This window comes from Melozone crissalis, unplaced genomic scaffold (genome assembly GCF_028551555.1).
Source record: "Melozone crissalis strain CALT ecotype California unplaced genomic scaffold, PUWL_Pcris_2 ptg000013l_1, whole genome shotgun sequence".
In the NCBI taxonomy this organism is placed as follows: Eukaryota; Metazoa; Chordata; class Aves; order Passeriformes; family Passerellidae; genus Melozone; species Melozone crissalis.
Genome location: NW_026535791.1, coordinates 58,865,612 through 58,885,289, shown reverse-complemented (window position 1 = coordinate 58,885,289; position 19,678 = coordinate 58,865,612). Strand labels below are relative to the sequence as shown.

Here is a 19,678-nt window from a genome sequence, read left to right as displayed (position 1 = left end):
GCACCGGGGAGTGCCCAGCGGGGCGGTCTCGGCCGGGCTGTGCCCAGCGGGGCTGTCGCTGTCCCCGGCCCCCCGCGTGTTGCCGGGCTGCGCTGGGAGGCGCGGTGCCTGCAGGAGCTGTGCCCCCGCCCTGGGCAGGTGCCGCCCCCGCCCCGCCGGGCTGGGCTCTCCCGCGGCGGGCTCTCCTGCTCTGCGCTGCCGGGCTCCGCTCGGAGCGGCCGCCTGTAACACCTACGTAAGTCTGAGGCCTCTCCCTGCTCTGCCCGAGCGCTCCCGCCGCGCAGCGCGTCCGGGGCGCAGCGCCCACAAATCCCGGCTGGAGGCGGCAGCTCCTGTGGATAAGGCTGGGCAGAGTAATTCGTGTGCCACTTCCACGAAATGATTTCTTCCCTAACGCTATTTCCTTCATCTTCTACAAGTGTCTTCCCAGACCACCTGCAGTTCTCCTTACCCGTTTGAAGTAAACGCGTTTCCTGAAGCTGCTGGGATATCGCTGTTTTTTGCTAAAATCACAGCAAAAATTTCATTTTGGTTTCTGTAAGCAAGATTTAAGGGTTCTAAAGTGGCGTGTACTCAAGATTTATACCGTTGTTGAAATTATCCCCCCTATTTTCCTGAAAAGGGCTTTGAAAATGGCTTAGATGTTTATGATGTTAGTGTTGACAGCTAAGTTGGCTGAGTTCTGAAGGAACAGCCTGAAACAGGTTGTCGGGTGCAAGTCTTAAAGTATTTGCTATTAAAAGAATTACATATTTAAATTAAATGGCAGGGGGAAGTTAATCCCTGATGTTCAATTTTCTTCTGAGTTAAATGCATTTAATGGTTATGGTCATCTTTTCAATCATATTGACAAGCAAATCGTTTATTAATTCCTATTACCAAAAACATAAGAGCATTGATAACATGCCTTGTTACATTCCTGAACTCAGTCTCCTGAAGATCTAGGCCTTATTTATGTTACTTTAGTATACTAAAAAGAAGAATTAAAATGTTCATTAGGTATCTACTGCTTCATACCAGCAGCTGAAGTACCACACTGCTTTGATTTATATTGAGGGTCACTAGATCAAGTGCTGTTGCATGTTGTTTTGGGTGAATTGGGTATTTAAGTAAGGAAAGATTGGAAAGATTTTCTTGGCCCTGGAGTTCTTGCTTTATGGTGAGCCATGCTGTCACTGGTCAGAAATTGTTCAGTGCTTAGCTTCCACAGCCACCTGAATGGAATGTGAATTTGTTTACAGATGAGATACGTGTCATCCTCTCTCAGATGGGTGGAAAAATGCAGCTTGTAGCTGTTTGCTAAAATATGTAAATAGTAAAAAGTTTTGTAGTACTTCTGCGGATTTGCCACCCAGCACCCCTTTCTATCTAGAAACATAAATTAATACCTTGGCTCTGTATGTTGATCAGCCCCATTAGGACCTAGAGCATAAGATAAGTGTTTATCTTACAGATTGGTGTATAACCTGGGAGAGGTGAGTCCTGCTCCCAGGTTCCAGGATGGTCATTTTTATTGTATGTTGCAGCAGGTCATTTCAATTTAGATCTTTGCAGATTGAGTCTGTGATCTTTCCAGACATGAATGTACATTCCTCAGAAGTAAATCTCTGTTGTTTTAGATTTCCAGCTCAAGGTGTGTGCATGTGTGCTGATTTTCCAATGAAGTACATCCTGGTGACTGGTGGTGTCATCTCAGGCATTGGCAAAGGGATCATTGCAAGCAGCATTGGCACCATCCTGAAATCATGTGGTCTTCGTGTCACTGCAATCAAAATTGACCCTTACATAAACATAGATGCTGGAACCTTTTCACCATATGAACATGGTATGAAGATAAGTGCTGTTCTCTTTCACATAAACATTTTTATTTACAATTATGTGTTCTGGTTTTATTTTTTAAAAACCAATAGTATGGTGTTTACAAGTTTTATCATTATTTTGAAAGTTTATTGCTTACTCTGTGTTCTCAAGGACACTGTCTGCTCTAAGTTAAGAAACAGAAGCCTGTGTTTTTGAAGATACTGTTATGAATAGACACTTCCTTTCTCTAAAATACCTCTTCACTGGGAAAATCCTAGCTGTAAGACTTATTCAGTTAATGCTGTCTTCAGTTCAACTTGATTAAAAACCCCTTTTAAACAGTGCTATGAAACTTGCTTGAAACTTAAGTTCTTAAGAGTTGCTTGAGAATGCTTTTCTCTGGGTATCAGGGCCTTCTAATGTAAGTGCCTTCATGAGAGTTAGCTTAAGTTCTCATTTTAGTAAAAAAAAAAATTATTCAAAAACATTAGTGAAGCTTAGAGAACCTAAGTTCATTAAAGTGGAGTGTTGTACTTTGGTGGAATATACATTCCTGTAGTCCATTTTTTTTTTCTGCATTAATCATGTAATTTGTTTTGCCATTGATTTTATTGGGTCATGGCAAAATATTTACAGTTTTTCTGAAGAGTTTTTCAGCCTTAGCTCAAGATCTAGTGAGTTGAGTTCAGAATTTAGAGACTCTTTAGAGGGCTGAGAAAAGTGTGAACCTGAAGGGTATTTTAAGTGGATTTTTCAGGGTCAGAAATAACCCTTGTTGTGGGCATGGATGAAGCAACCAGTTCAGAAATGGTGATGATGTTTGAAGAAGCATTTTTCTTCATCATAACTTTACTCCTAATTGAAGCCTCAATCTTTAAAATAGATCCAATCAACGAGAATTTATAGTGAAACACTTTGAACATGTATAATAATTCATGCTTACAAAAGCATAGTTTTTCTCTCCTGCTGGTAAATGAATATTTTATTTGTTGCTGATTTATGATTCCTAGAGGTTGTTTTCTTCCAGTGAAGGATTACTCTGCTGTTGAAATGCTGGTTAAATATTTATGTGGCTTAAGTATTTTGGCAATGTAATTTACATTTTATTTGCAAAACTATATGTATCTGAGGGATGGACATTAAATATAAAACTGACTTGGATATTAAGTCATACAGAGTGACAATGCAGGTTGGGTTGCATTATGGAATTTATTGATATGTTGTTGTCATACATAATTTAATTTTTTTTCCTCCTATTTTAAGATGTCTGTGGAATTCCTGCTGTGTGTTTCATAATTTCTGATTATTTTGTTGTTTTTCTGCCTGTTTTTGCTTTCTTTTTCAGGTGAAGTTTTTGTATTGAATGATGGTGGAGAAGTTGACTTAGATTTGGGAAATTATGAGAGATTTTTGGACATCAGTCTCTATAAAGATAACAATATCACCACTGGAAAGATATATCAGCATGTCATTAATAAAGAAAGACATGGTGATTATCTGGGAAAAACTGTTCAAGGTAATATTTTTAATTTTGTATTTTTTTGTAATTTTAATTTTTAATTTTTGTGTTTTTAAATTTTAGTCCATTCAGTCTTCACAAAAGAGGGGATCAGCTAGAACAGGTTGCTTCTTGCTCTGCCACCTTCCTCCTTTCTCTCTTCCAAAAGATATGGGCATATTCCTGTAATGTTTGGCTTCTGGGCTCAAGGAAAGGAGAACTAGAGAAAGGACCTAGTAGTTTCTTCTTGGCTTTCTGTTCACTTAACCCCTTTTGCATGCAAAAATTAGTATATGGACCTAAAGTAAGCTGTGCTTGCCTTCTTTGGTTTTGTTTTGTAGTCGTTCCACACATTACTGATGCAGTTCAGGAGTGGGTAATGAATCAGGCAAAAGTTCCTGTGGATGATGACAAAAAAGAGCCACAAATCTGTGTAATTGAGGCAAGTATAGAACATTTTAGGTTGTTTATCTACAGTGAACACGATGAGCTTCTTTGCTTTCTCTTTGCTCCTTATTGTAAAGGGGTCAGACTGAAGTTTTATGGAGAGCAGGAATTCAAAAACACTTCCTATGGTCTTTGGTTTGGTCTTAGCTCTACAACTTCCATTTACTTGAATAAATCCACTCTAGAATACAGCTGAAATTGAGCTTCTTAAGAGCTCATTAACTTAGAGAATTAAAGCAGTTGCTGTAATGTGGACTGTCTATTGCAAGATCCAGATGTTTGACTGGAGCTTTATGCTGTTAATAGTATTGAGAAAACTTGTGTAGTACCTGAAATCTCCTGTGGTCTGTAGGACAGCCTTTAACATTGTAGCTTCCATAGAACTTCAAATGCTCATCTTGTTGCTTGTGGTCATGCTTAAAGGAATATATTTAAACAATGTGTAAGTTTGTGTCCCACTCTGATGTTATCTTTTGTGGCAACTTTGTTAATTACTTAACCTGCTGGTGTTCTGCACAATGGAAAAAAAGAGTTTGACCCACCCTTAGTAGGGCACTGAGACAGCTGGATGAAAGCCAGTAATTGCTAGTAGTACTGTTACAGCAGAAAATAATGGAAAAAAAGATTGTAGTTGTGAATTTGGCAGAACATGTCACAGATTTAATGCCAGAAGTGACCACTGCAATCAATAGTACCATAAACTTGTGACCCAGCAGCAGAATTGCTCAGTGTTTCTTATGCAGAAGAATCTGCCTTGATTGAGATACACTTACCAGTATACCTATAGATTTTTTAAAGGTGTTCACAGTGGGAGTCAAATATTTAATTTAAAACAAATATGAAAAAGTAAATACAAAAGTTGCACAAAAACATTAATAAGTGATGGTCATATCAGTCCTTTAACTACAGTTTTTTCAGGTTATTTTGTGTTTTGGTTTGGAGGGGTTTTTTTTGTTTGTTTTTGTTACATTTATACCTCCAGCCTGATAAAATTATTTTTCTTTAGTACTCTAAAATTAATAGTAACATTTTTCCATTGTAAAATCCTGAAGGAGTTAGACAAAATGTGTGTGATATGCAAATATAGTTGTCAGTTTTTCTGGTACTGGATGAACAGAAATATGCAATTCTGTCGAAAACCACTTGGTGGCACAAAAAGATCATTCTGAAATACAACTATTTCATCAGACTTGTGTGCAAAGCTGCTTTATTCAGTGCTCAGTCTGCTATAGCTCCCTGTGTCCTTAAAAGGCATCTGATTTCTGTCTTTATAAATAAATTTCAGCATGGATTTAGTCTTGCATTTTGGTTTGGTAATAAACAATTATTGGTGTTGGAAAGCTGTGATAATATTGAGAAATGTCTGTCTCTAGTTAATCACAAGTACTTTTTAATCTGACAGGAAATAAAGTTTTCCTATACAAAAACCTTTGCATCAGTTTAACTATTGATGGCTGGTTCACCACTTTGAAGGCAGTGTGAGGCATGTATTATTCAGCAGCACCACACATCTTCCCATGGGAAGCTTGTGTATTTGGTGGAAAGTGAACATAACAAAACTGGAAAATTGTTTAATGTTTTCCACTAGAAACAAACTGTGCAGAGTAGATGAAAGCACTTTGTAGAGTATCTTTGCAAATTTCAATTGTCAGGGGATTTTTTCAGATAAAAGTTTCAGAAAACATCTTGAAATACATGAGACTTTTTTTCTTTTGTTTTTGCTTTCTGCCACTCTGACATATCCATTTCCTTTTCAGCTGGGGGGAACCATTGGAGATATTGAAGGAATGCCATTTGTTGAAGCATTCAGACAGTTTCAGTTCAAAGCAAAAAGAGAGAACTTCTGTAATATCCATGTTAGCCTAGTACCACAGGTAAGTTATTCCAATTAATAACATAAATTTTACTCTATATTGGCTTTATATTTGTTCAATTGTCTCATTAACCCTTTCATGCTGGAGTCAAGTCAAGACCACTGTAACTCCTTGTATAGGACTGAAAGTATTTTTTTATTTGAACTTTAAATTTTGCTTCACTACTCACTGGGGATATTTTGGTAAGCAAAGGTTTGTAATGATGATAGATTTCACCTTCTACAGACAAAAAGATAATTACCAACTACAGCTGTGGATTAGAGAATTGAACAGCAATTGGTAGGATCAATTCTGTGTATTTGAGAACAGAATTATTTATTACATGTGAATATCTCACAAACAGTCACTGGAGGCTTTGTGCTGTGTTGGACATTCTCCATTTTTTAGCCAAATCCAACTTTTGGAATATTCTTCTTCTGCCCAAGCCAATTATTTGGAAATTTTTCTCTGAAAACAAAACCAACAAAATAAACTTGTCCTGAATTGGAACTCTGTAGTTTCATCACAGTATTTCATATACAAGTGATAACAGTGGTGTCATTTCTGTTTCTGGCATATTATGGCTCTCTTTGGATATGTTTATTTCCTGCAAATATTATTACTTGCAATGAATTTTGTCTTTTAATCTGTAACTGATTTGTTAGCAGATGTTAGCTGCTATTTGTGTTTTCAAAATGTGCCTTTTCAGCCTAATGCTACTGGTGAACAGAAGACAAAACCAACACAGAACAGCGTTCGAGCCCTGAGGGGTCTAGGCTTGTCTCCAGATTTGGTGAGTCAATAAATACAGATTTTTATTTATAGGTCATCTAGAAATATCCTTGCATAACTTGTGTTCAAAGAATAAGCCATAGTCTCTCAGGAGAAATGAGAATTTTAGAAGAAATGCAAAATATGTGCTGCATAGCTCCATTAAAGCCACAGGAAATCAAATTAGTCAAAATCACTCTAAGCTAACTTATTTCAACTAACTTCTTGCAATATCTTGGGACTGTAGCTAGGTCCTTCAAAGGCATCTTTTTTACAAAAATAATTATTCACTGCTAAAAATAATTGAAATCTCAATTCACTTTGTAGAAAAACCTAGAATGTTTCTGTTTTCTTGTAACATTCAGATTTTTTTTGCATTATTAAGAAGAGGCAGTGTGTATATCCTCAAAAAAGAAAAATTATTCTTAAGATAGTCACACAACTAAATTTTGTGTTGTGCTTCTTTCTGTTTTTTTTTTTTTGAGCTCTTTCATTTAATATTTATGAATGAATGTGTTTTTAGCTACAAAACCAATGGATTTGGAAATAGGGGATGTGTAAGATGTGTTTGTGAAGTGGCTGTGACATGATAATCATAACCAGCTTGTGGAAGGAAAGACTTTTATTAATGTAATGCTGTACTGTGTTCCAAGTTTCAGGGCCTAATCTCCAAAATCCCTCTTGAAGTGCTAATTGCATAAGAAAGTTTCCTGTTCTTTCTGAAAGCCTTTAGGGCAATTTCCAGGGCCTGACTTCTCCCTCCCTACCAAAAAATAATTTTTTGAAAAAGCCTGTTAAGTGGGTGTGTAGTAAAAGGAGAACAGACAAACATGGTGACTGTCTTGCATCTTGGGTTCTTGCCTGGGGCAGTTCTGGGACTGCCAGGAGCGCAGTATCATTTTTGGTTTTTGACTGCTGCTGTTGACACCTGAAGCAGGGACAGCTCTCACTTCAGGTGCAGCCTCTTGGTGCCCTTACAAAGTTCCTTGAGTGCAGCTTCAGGACAATATTTCAATGGTTGCTGTCTTGGCCAGGCAGCACATGGGGCAGCTCCTACAGCTGTTCCATCCAGTTCTGAATCCCTGCTGCCTCCCTGCCTGCTCCAGGCATCCCTGGGGGGGCTGCTCAGCTCTGTGTGCCCCAGCCTGTCTGTTCTGAGTGCCAAATGTGCTGTGGCTGCAGAGATCCTGTGCTCTGATGCAGCACTTAGAGTGTGCACTTGTCAGAGCTGCCCTGTTGGATTCAATTGTTCCTCATTTTGTGTTATGTTCCTTTGCAGTGCATCTCTCCCATTTTTATTGTAGCTTTGCTGTTTTTGTGCTGGCTCTGATGTTTTTGATTTCTGTGTCTGCATTAGCTTTAAATTTGTCTCCACAAGATGGATGATAGATTTCAAAGTGGGTTTACTCATGTGCTTGTACTATCAAGGTTTATAAATTATACCTTCAGATTCAAACTGTACCAAATTTTACAAATGAATTGTGCTTAAGTGAATAGAATGTACAATTTGTTTCCTAATTACCTTTTGATCTAAAAGCACACTAATTTTCCCTTGTACTTGGCATTTTTTTTTCTGTTTCTAGAATTACTTCTAAGGTTAGGGTAAGTTAATTAGACTCCATCAGTATCAATGTAGCTAAGCTGCATTAGCAAGGTGATCAAAGGGCAGCTACAAGTTTCTGAGCAAAAGGGCTGGATGAATTAAGTAGTTGCATTTGCTTGAAAGATGGGGAATGTAATGACCTAGCCTTGTTACAGGATCATCTTTTTGTTATGCTTTCAGGTTTCAAAATAACTGAAGGGAGTAGACTGAGTAATAAGTAGGCACTTTACTAGAGCAGTTCTGCATTTTGATCTGGTTGCCTGGAGTTACATAATGCACAAAAAGACCCTTTCCAACAAACACCAAAGCATATAATTATTTTTTTCATTGGTTAAAAATTATCAATATTTTCTAAAATTACTGGGGTTTAAATGTATCAGCAAAATTCTAGCACCAGTAAAAACTCCATACAATTATGAATTAGTTTTCTCCTCTTTGGCCTAGTTTTTGTCATGATGTCTAAACTAAGAAGATGCTGAAATACTGAAATACTCATGCATGTAAGCTAAGTATTATTTCTCTCAATTTAAATCTGATCATATTGATTACAATATTTCTTTTGATTCATCATATTCATTATTCTAGAGCTGCTAGACTTGGGGCAAAGAGTATTACAATAGTATTTGCAAGAAATAAGAATATGAGGAAGGAATATTACAGAGAATGAAAGATGAATGAAAATTTGTCAGTATGAGCAGGTGATGGATTTGCTTCTGCCTTGCTAGTAGATATTTGTGAGCTCTGATATATCCTAGAACTTCAAAAGGGGGGAAAGAATATAACAAGGCACATTTGTTTGTGCTCTGCTTAGAGATGAATTTCACTATGAAATATTGAGGGTTTTCTATTGGTTTGCCTGTAAATATTTGAAGTTTTTCCTTCTGTTATGACAGATAGTCTGCAGAAGTGCAAAACCTATAGAGATGGCCGTGAAGGAGAAGATTTCCATGTTTTGTCATGTGGAGCCTGAGCAGGTCTGTATTTCAATATTACATGTGGGAAAGTATACAAATATTTGTGTGCATTTCTCTTTTTAACTTCTGACTGCTTCATTCATATGTGATTGTTTTTATAATTTTTATCTTGCTATTATGGATGCCATAGCATTTTCAAAATATCAGGAGTACATACGTTAAGTTTTATGTCAGACAGTCATGAATAGTTTAAATGCATGTTGAGTAAAAGCTAATAAAAAATAGATTTTGAGTGCATGGTTAGTTGTTATACATAGCATGAAACTGTACAGTTTTCACAACTATGGCTGGTTTTATTCATTATTTATCATTATGTATTTATTGTCCATAAACCATCTCAGGTGATTATAAAAATGGATGAACAAAGTGTAGTTAAAGCTTGGTGATTTGCTTATATCCACAGATGGTCACAGCCACATGAACACTCTTACTGTGATTAAATGTAATAGGCTATTTATACCCTCAAGCATGCATCTACTGTGTAGTTATATATTCTCCTATAATTCATGTGTGGTTTTTCCCCCAATAGTTTACAATTAATTGCTATTCAAATATTACTTTTGATTAATTCACTGCTTTTTAAATATTTTTGCAAGTGAGAGCATTTTACTTTTCAATGTTCTGGATAATGCTGAAGGTACAACAGATTCAGATAGAATAGGCACAGGTCAGCACACACATGTACAAAGTTTGTGATGAGCAGAAGCAGCTCAGGGGTAACAAAGAGAGTATCCTTTACTGTTCCTTCTTGAGAACACTTGTGCTCAGGATTCTGAGCTCTGTGATCTCAGGTAAACCAAGTACAATCACCTTCATTGCTGGCAGCTTGGATGCAGTTTGTAAATGTGTTCTGAACAAAAAGGTCCTTAGATGGACTGTACTCAGTAATTACATAGCCTAGTTCACCAACAGCATACTTCTAGGAGACTTTATCACAACCAAATTGGGTCTGTTTTGTCAGGTTTAATTTGTTTTCTTGCTTTCATGCTTAATACTCCTCAAGCTTGTGAGAGGGGAGGAAAGAACTTCTAGCAAGCATGAGTGTTTGTGGAGCCAGATGTTTACATTAAAACGGATGCATTGGTAGGCTTGACTAGCATGTATGATGGTGTGAAGGAGAAGTAAAACACATTTTTCCTTTTTGAGTAACTTTTTTCTTGTAGATTTAATAGAACCTTAAATATTAGCTGTTCTGTCCTGCTCTTGCAAATATTTGAAAACCAGAATGTATAGAGAATAAAAAATGCATGTAGTATCCAAAAGTAGAATGAATGTTTCCTATGAAAAATTTACATAAGTTTTTTATGTTCTGCCTTTTTTTTGTTAGGTGATATTTATTCATGATGTTTCTTCTACTTACCGAGTACCAATCCTATTGGAGGAACAAGGCATCATTAAGTATTTTAAACAGAGGCTAAATTTACCTATTGATGACCAGCCAAGTGATCTTCTAATGAAGTGGAAGAAAATGGCTTGCAGGTATTCTACATCCTGCTGCTTTCTCTAGAAGTGCTGTAATTCCAGGTCAGTTTTGGCTGCTATGAAGTCACCAAACTGGACTGACTGGGTTAGTGCTGATGGACACCTGTGAATGGTCTGGGTTTAAAACCATTTGGGAATTTTGGGAGATATTTTGTGGAGTTAAAGAAAAAGCAAATGCTGTTAAAATGTTTTTTTTTTTCTTCTTTTTGTGAAATTTGGTGTAGTAACTGAAGAACTTGTTTTTGTCAGATACGAAAGGCTGCTGAAGGTGTGTTCCATAGCTCTCGTGGGCAAGTACACAAAGCTAAGTGACTGCTATGCATCTGTTTTCAAGGCTCTGGAACACTCTGCACTGGCAATTAATTACAAACTGGATTTAATGGTGAGCATATTTCTGGATTTTGCTTTCAGGAATACTTTGATTCTACTGTTGTATCATTCTGTGGTAACCTACTATTTCCCATCATGTGTGGCAGTTTTAATTCATGTGAAAACTAAAAAATGAATCATGCAGATAAATACAGACTGGCCCAGCATCTCATGTTTTAAAAGAAATGTTTGCAGATTTAATTATTTTATTTGGAACTAAACTACCTGAAAGGAACACTGAAGTTACCCAAAACTGGATCTGATGAAAAAGCAGACTTTATCTGCAAATTTGTATTTACTACCATAGTTAGATTTCACTTGTTTTCATGACACATAGTTTTATGGTGAACTTGGCAGTCCTGGGCTAACAGTTGGGTTCAATGATCTTAGACATCCTTTCCAACTATTTTATTTCTTTTATGACTAGAATTATTTATTAACTAGAATTTAATTGTTTTATGACTAGAAAAGGGAAAATGTACCAGTCTTAAAAAAAAAAAAAAAAGAAAAGGTAAAAAATAGCATTTGGGGAAATGGCAGATGGTTAGCCTTTCTTGGTCCCTGGGAAGAGTATTAGCTAATACTCTAAAAAAGTTGTTTCTGTGTGCATGAAGAAACAAGAAAATGGGAACAGCCAGAATTGATCCCTGGGGATTTTTGGATCCTGACTGGAAATGATCCTAAGCAGCCTGCTCTGACCTGACTTGCTTTGGGCAGGGTATGAGGCTTGAGACTTCCCAATGTCCTTTCTGCCCTACATGATTGTGCCACTGTAGTGTTTTGTACTGACAGCTGCAGAGGGGAAAGTTTTTATGATATGAAAAATAGCTTTGCTTTTAGCAAAAAAGGTGAAAGGTGCCCTGTCTGCAAATGCACAGCAAGCTTCATGTGCAGCTGGTCTTAATTTTGGTGGGACTTCTGCATAAACAAACATGAAAACTGATGGTTGCTGAGCTCTAGTGCAGTTGCAACCAATGTTAACAGACACAGTTCCCACTGTACTTAACTGCATGTCCAAATCTCCTTTCAGTGCTTATGCCCAAAGGCTGTCAGTATAATCCCATGCTCTGAAGGAACTGCTTTATCTGAATGACAAAATGTTGATGCTTCTTTAACTGATAAATGTTCCTTCTTAACATGTTTGGCAAGGAAAATACAGTTAACTCCAACTGTCATTAGTTTCTTTTTCCAACCTCACACTATCATAGTGTCTTTTTAGTTGGTTATGTAATATTCTTCTAGTATAGAATAGCAACATTCAAAAGTAGTTATTTTTCTGTTGTATTTTTTGATGCCTTCTGGAATGTGGAAAAAGTAGAAAATATTTGCTAGAAAGCAGTCTTGTCTGGGAAACTTTCAGCAATCTCCTTGTCAGTTGCCTTTCTCTGCACACAGGTGAGTTCTGCCATTTCAGATGATCTCATTTTTATGGAGGATGGACTCTACATCAGAATGTGGTTAATTATGTTAATCTGAGAAAAAGACTGACAAAACCCAGAATCAAACTCTGATCTTTTGTGTCCCCAGTGCAGTACATTGTCCCCTCACTCTAGTGATGCATCAGGACCTGTGCTTTTTAATGACACTAGAGATTCTAATGCAGTATTTCCACCAGGGCATAGATAATGATTCTTTCTTTCTTTCTACCCAAGAGACCCAGGAACACCTTTCTCACAGACAATGCAGATTTTTCCAGTCTCATTATAAGATTGGACAAGCTGTGGCACCCAAAAGCCAGGCAAGGAAACATCCTGGCCACATCCCATTGGGATGGCAGGATAAGGTCAGCATCACTCCTTGTTTGGCCCTGGTTGCTCTAGGAGGGTAACCTGGGTTCAGAGTTGCAAATTCTAGTCAATCTGCTTCCCTGGAGGGTGCCAAACAGGGCTATAGGCAGACCCAGCTCCTGAGCTGTGTGCAAGGAAAAGGGCACAGATTGCTGCAGTTAGAGCAAACACTGGATCTTGAAAGCAAATACTGGGTCTTCAGTGAAGTTGTTATAGGTTTATTGGCAAATTCAATTATTATTAAGTTATTATTGGCAAATTCACTTGAAACTGTTAATAATTTCTCTTAGCACTTGATCATGTACTGTCTACTGCTCCTTCTGTGGAAAAAGAGACCATTTCATTGTGTGTTTTTCTTTATTAGTACATAGATTCAACAGAACTTGAGCATTCTATGGAAGCAGAGAACTCAGTAAAGTATCACCAGGCATGGCACAAACTGTGCAAAGCAGAGTAAGTGACACTGGGCATTCTGTATCCTAAATGCAGACTATGATATTTATTTCATGTGATGAAAAATGATTCAGTAAATTAAGTAATTTCTCAATGCATCCAGACTTTTGTTACTTATGTGAAAGGATAAATTGAATGGGTGGTGAAAAACTTCAGCAAATTGAAGTATCAAAATATATCCTCAAAGTCTGCTTAATCTCTTTAGACAAATTGCAGTTTTTTTGCTTGTTGGTTTAGGGTTTTGATTTTTTGTGAAAAATTCAAAAAGTGATATTTTGATGTGAAAGGTGCTTGTAAATGCACACTGAAAATGTCTTTGTTAAGAATCATTGCTAGGATTTCAATTTGTATTTTTAAAGTGATGTTGTTTCTTGTCTAGATGCATTTAGTTTTTTTGGTATTGAAAGATCTAAATTTTGGGTGTTAGGATTTTAAGCAGTGAATATGTAGCTAGTTTATTTGAGCACTATTTATTTAAGCAGTGGGAATTTCTTTGTGAAATGTGATATTGGTCAGATGAGAATTGGGGTAGGTAGATGAAACAAATCTCCAAATTTAATGTGTTTGTATTCTGAATGTTCATATAAAACATGCCTTTCATGAATTGTGCTTGCTTAGTTTTAACTTCAAGAGTCTTCAAGTTGTGTGGATTCCTCTGCTGGCTTGATTCTACATGTTAATTCTTTTGTATATGGCTGTCATTACAGTGGCATTCTGGTCCCAGGAGGTTTTGGAATTAGGGGAACAGAAGGCAAACTCCAAGCTATCTCCTGGGCAAGAACAAAGAAAAAACCTTTTCTTGGTAAGATCATTAGAGTGAGAAATTGCTGTGTTTAGGAGATGTATAGCAAGCTAATTGATTTGATTAAAAAAGACAAACCCCCACATTAGAGAAGTATCCTGTCTTAGGGAAGTATGCGTGATGTTGTGACTATCTGCCATGTAGAGAGTTCCCAGGAGCATGGTCTTGTACCACATCTGCTGTATGAGGAAGGGAAAAAACCAATCCCTTCTGCAAAGGTTTAATTTACATGTACAAAAGTGGAGAGTCTTTGCTTCTCATTGTGATTTTATCACTATAATTCTCTTTAGTAAACAGTATGCAGAAAGCATAAATGTCTTTGGACCACTTTTGCTATATTAAAGTTTTTTTGTTTTAATTTACTGGTATATGTTATTACAGTAAAGTCCAAAGACATCATCTGGCCTATAAGCTAAGTGCTGTTTGTGTACCTCTGAGGCTTTGCTTCCCACTCCACATTTCTTACTTTTAAGTGTCTGAGTAGTTGCCAAAGCAAAGTTTGAATCTGTATATACCAGGCTTTCAGCTTCTGTTTGTCTTTGCAATAATTATTGGAAAAATAGATGAGAGGAATAAAATATCTTTGAAAGGGCTTAAAGTGCATAATTGTGTCACGTGTATTTATAATGTGCCAAGTTTGAAGTGTGAGTTTTACATTGAGCAGCCACTTTTGGTTTAGGTTTTTTGTAAGTCTGTGTATATGCAATGAATACCAAGATTTCAAAGCAGTCAAGTTTAAGACAGAGCAGCAATTACTTAGTCAGTCCCACTCTTCAGCCTGGAAATTCTGGAGTTTTTTGTTTTCTCTTCTAGGAGTTTGCCTGGGAATGCAGTTAGCAGTTGTGGAATTCGCAAGAAACTGTTTGAATTGGGAAGGTGAGCTCAGTAGGCTGGTGTGAATATGATTTATTTAGAGGGACTTTTATTCTCTGTGTGAAATGTATGTCTATTATTAGAACTGTTTCCACATCCTGTGGTTGTTAGATACTTAGCCCTTGCAGCAAGACCATTTTCAGCTAAGTACCCTGTGCTACCTCTCTGTGCAAGGGAGGAAGAACTCTTTGTTATGTGCATTGTTTGAAATCTGCTTTTTGATCTAAAGAGTGTAGAAGAAAGTGTGCTTAGAGTTCACCTCTGTAGTCTCTTTCTGAAGTGTTCTGGTGGTGAGAAGTAAAAGCTGAGTTTTCTCACTTGCCTTCATTAGCCAGAGTGGCCAAACAAGAGCCATTCAGTAGTAGTAAGAAGAGATTTGACTTATCAACAATTTCTAATACTAAGAGCTGAGAGGAGAGTGTTTTGGAAAGCAGGAAAGAGAACTTCTGTGTCTGACATCATATGCTTCCTATGATTGCTTCAAAAGTGGTGCAGGATGCATTTCAACTCATAAGATTGTAACATAAATGTAGACAAGCCCTGAAATGCCACAGAGCTGTTATGAGTTTGTAGTGCATGTAGAGCAAATGTACTGTGCTTACTTTGAACTTCTGTTCCAGATGCAAATTCTACAGAATTTGACCCAGACACAAAAAACCCAGTTGTAAGTACTGTTTTTTCCCTGCATGTGTTTTGTGAACATATATCTTTCTTAAAAAGGGAATTTGACTCTATGTTACTTAAAATTTACCTATATTTCTATGTGGTAGGACATGAGGTGGTATCTCCTGTCTTTACTCAGTATTGCTTAGAAAGGTATTTTCTTTTGATAGTGTCTTGCCATTGCCTATTTTCTTCTGTGAATTGCCTTAGCTTTATTTTTGTAACTTTTCTAATGGTTTCCTTGTGTGTAAACTCATGCTGGGAGTAGAAAATAATTATCAAGTTGGCTTTACTAGGGAATAAAATATAAAAGGGAGCTGAAACATGTAGCACAAGCTATTACCAAAATAAAAATTTGTATGACAAGATAAGGATTAAATGGGAATGGGCTGAAAAATTCTTATATTTCTTATATATATATAGTATAAATAACCACCACAGCCATCCTCCCCATGCATCTTATGATCCTCCTTTTGACAAAAATGTCAATGCCCCAGATATGGCAGGGCTCTCTGCATCATATTCTGATGATAGGATTTTAGAGTGGATTTCACCACATTATTAATGTAGTAAAAATTATAAGTAAAAATTATCAGGGAAGGGGTTTTTAAGAAAATGAAAAAGAACAGAAGTAAATATGAGAAATAAAGCAGCATCTTGGTGTGAGAGGTAAAAGTTTGCTCTAGTGACAAATTAAGTAGGTTGCTCACAGTGACCTACTGTTTCTCTATGAATTTCCTTCAAAAGAATTTTGTTGGGATTTACAAGTAAAACATACTTTTTTCACATCTGCTTAGTCTGAAATGTGCAAATAAGAGGGTTTTTAGAGCATTTGCTCAGTTTGTCAAAGTTGCTTGTTTGCATAGGAAAGATAATCCAGTCTGAAATTTGAAGGTAAGTTAAAGACCTTGAGAGTTTCAGGGTGAGACTTGCTGCTAGAATTTGGTGGTATTTGGAGAAGTCCACAGGTGAGTGAAGGGAAACTTTCGGCATGAAATTTGTGGTCTTGCCATAGTTAAAGTCTCTTCCTTTCTCCTTGATTATGTGCAAAAATGTACTCTTTCACTGCAGGGGTCAATTTCATAATTGCAATGTGTTGTAAAATGTGGAAGATGTTGAAAGCTTACTGTGGAAATTTAGGTTAGAACAAGATAGAGCACAGAAGAGTGATTCTGGGGCATCCTTATTTCTAGAGCTTTTTGAGTGTCAGTTTTATTTAATGATATTTATTTAATTTGAGTGTCAGTTTTATTTAATGGTGTTTAACTGGGTGATCTGCAGTTTACATTCAAGGGCAAGTAAAGTAGATTGTTAAAGAGAAAATTATGTGTACATAAAGTTAAGAAAATAATGGAGTGAATGTGTCATAGAAGATTAATACATTGTTTATGATGGAAGTGTTGCCATTGCAGTGTGTATAATGGATATTCTGTTTTTCTGAGCTGCATTAAGGTTCTGAAATTGGTTATTGACAGTCATATTTCAGCATCTTAATCTGATCTTTGACACCTCAGTTCTAGACAAGAAACAGATGTAAATCATTCCAAGTGGGAGATTTGCACTACCAATAATTATAGCCACTAAATAATCCGCCTTAGCAGAGTCCATCTTGTGCTGAGAGCTGTTTAGATATTCTATATAATCAATAAAAACAGTTGGAAGAGAAGCAGATTGCTGAACTATCAAACTGATGTAGATGTTTCATTATCCAAGAAAGTTAATTGGAGTATATCAGCACTGATAATATCTTGTGATGCCACTGTGCACTAACTTAGGACTGAAGCAGTGTACTTTTCTTTTGGTTTCCCCTCCTTTGAAAACAGAGGAAGGAGAAGAAAGGTACTGGTGGGGCAGTAGTTACATTTCCTTTTATTTTTTAAAAAAAGATAGAACTAGACAGGTAGTTTGGCAGGGGAACTGAGGGGCATCATAAAAGATGCAGCTACTTACATTGCTTCTTAATTTGCTAAGCATTCAGGCACTCAGAACTGTACTACTAAAGTTGATAGTTTCATCTAAAGCACTTAGAAAATATTTTGGTCTCTTGTGTTTCTCTTTGTTGACTGCATCTATGTAAATTTGAACTTTTTGCTGCAAATAAAAACTACAATTATCAAGTAGTCCTGTAAGTCAGTATTACACAGAATCACAGAATCACTTAGGTTGGAAAAGACCTGCAAAATCAAGTCCAAACTTAAACCAAATACCACCTTGTCAACTGGACCACAGCCCTAAGTACCACGTACATCTGTGTCTTGAACATCTCCAGGGATGCTGAACTCACCACATCCCTGGCTGGCCCATTGCAATGCTTAGCAACCCTTTTAGAGAATAAATTAGTCCTGATTTCCATCCTGAACCTCCCATGGCACAGCTTGGGGCCCTTTCCTGTCATCCTGTCACTGGCTGCCTGGGAGAATCCCTCAGTGCCCACCTGCTGCCATCGGGCAGTCGTAGAGATTGATGGGGTCACCCCTGGGCCTCCCTTTGTCCAGGCTAAACCCCAGCCTCCTCAACAGCTCCAGTCTGACTTGTGCTCCAGATCCTTCTTCAGCTCTGTTGCCATTTTCTGGACATACTCCAGCACCTCCATGTCCTTTTGCCCAGGGCAGATTTCCAGTCACTCTTCCCAAGCCTGGAGCATTGCCCTAGCTCAGCAGGGCAATGAGGGAGATAAATGAGCTCTGAGCACAGCCCAAGTTCTTGGTTGATTATTTGCAGGTGAAGTTCCCATTATGTATTTTTAAGCTTTCTGCTTTACTTCCTAGCCGTTTTTATAAATAATGATAGGTAAATTTTTAGTATTCTTTGCAGGAGGATGGCTGTTCAGGAAGGTCATGCATTTGCTTGAGTGTGGAGCTTGGTATGAATTTTCTCATGCAAATAGTAATTTCACAAATAACTCCTTTAAAGGGAAACAATATGGTCTGAACTGCTAGTGAACTGGATTCACTGGATGGATGAAGAGTTGTTTTGTTCCATTTCTCTCATCTTCCTTTACTTTTTTAAATGATGCTTTAAATTATGTTATTTGTCAGTTTTATTGCAACTGCATCTAATATTGCTTTGGAAGAAGGAAAAAAAAACTTTCTGGAAATAATTTTCCTTTTTTTTCCCTTTGATTTACAAAAGCTAATTTTAATTGTGATCATTGTTCTTCATGAACAATTACACCTTGTATAGGATCGTGAACCTGATCTTACTGCACTGGGTAAAATAACTGCATTTTCTATCTACTCAAGAAATTGTGCAGAAGTATTTTTTGCCAGTAGGTGACACTCTTAAAACATGTTAATTTCCTAGTGCCCATGTTTCCTATTCAGGATGTCAGTAACCTTATTGAATTCCAAAATTTCTAAAGTTGTCTAAGAGATGAAAAGGAATGTATGTCTCACACATGCAAAAAGCATGTCCTAAATTTCTGTGATTGTACTTAAGTGTGTGTGTGTAAATTTGCTAGTGGAGCTTGGTTAGCATAATGTGCATGTGGTGTATTTACTTTTTAAATCAAAGCATATCATTAATTTAAAATATTTTTGCAAACCAGGGAAAAAAACAATACATACAATTTTCTTTCTTTCAAGAAATAACATATTTCAGCAACCAAAGGGGTTTTGTAAAAGAATGGCCTGGGAGCATGTTAGGACAATCATTTGATGTTTAAACATCATATTTTTTAAGGCTTCTATTCATACATCACTGGTGTGGAGTACTTTATTCCTCCTTTCATTGAGGGGAAATTCAGGGGTGGGAGCCACAGTAGCATGGGATCTTGAATGCATTTCACAGGCTTTGCAATTAAGCCAAGTCTTTAAGTCCTTAAGTAACTTAAGAGATCTATGTGATTTATCAATATAATGGATGATGTTGGTGTTAAAATTCAGTCCAAAACTCCAAGTTCTCTAGTAGGATTAGTCCCTAATCCACTGATTACTTGTCTTCAAAATATCTGTCCTTCATATTTCTCTTTTACTAATTTCTTCTTGAAGTAAATAATAATTCCCATGAAAACACATCTGTTACAGGAATCATGCAATGAAAAGGTTAAGACTGCACCAAATAAAGCTAATGAACTTTAACTGCAATAACAGTCACTCAGTTTATATATATACTTGTATGTTCCCATTCACAGAGTCATAACAAAAAAAGTACATACTAATGTAAATATAATTTAAAATTAGCATCTAATGTTGCAGTTATCATACTTGGCATTGCAACATTGCTATTGAAATAAGTACTTAATTTTTGAAAAATTTGAACTGCTTGTTTTGTGACGTGTCATCTTTTGTGAATGATGAAACTG

The 19,678-nt window shown here is 36.9% G+C and overlaps 1 protein-coding gene across 1 annotated transcript in view; it reads left to right on the top strand.

Moving 5' to 3' along the window:
* Window positions 1-183: 183 nt before the first annotated feature.
* Window positions 184-19,678, top strand: part of CTPS2 (CTP synthase 2) — a 58,858-nt gene continuing 39,363 nt past the window's right edge. Inside the window, exons 1-13 of the mRNA XM_054271661.1 lie at window positions 184-235; window positions 1,620-1,825; window positions 3,146-3,316; window positions 3,640-3,740; window positions 5,503-5,619; window positions 6,308-6,391; window positions 8,866-8,946; window positions 10,274-10,425; window positions 10,678-10,810; window positions 12,949-13,037; window positions 13,745-13,839; window positions 14,653-14,715; window positions 15,333-15,376. Of these exons, the coding sequence (XP_054127636.1) occupies window positions 1,642-1,825; window positions 3,146-3,316; window positions 3,640-3,740; window positions 5,503-5,619; window positions 6,308-6,391; window positions 8,866-8,946; window positions 10,274-10,425; window positions 10,678-10,810; window positions 12,949-13,037; window positions 13,745-13,839; window positions 14,653-14,715; window positions 15,333-15,376 (1,314 nt within the window). The 5' untranslated portion in view covers window positions 184-235; window positions 1,620-1,641. The remainder of the gene's footprint in view (window positions 236-1,619; window positions 1,826-3,145; window positions 3,317-3,639; window positions 3,741-5,502; window positions 5,620-6,307; window positions 6,392-8,865; window positions 8,947-10,273; window positions 10,426-10,677; window positions 10,811-12,948; window positions 13,038-13,744; window positions 13,840-14,652; window positions 14,716-15,332; window positions 15,377-19,678) is intronic.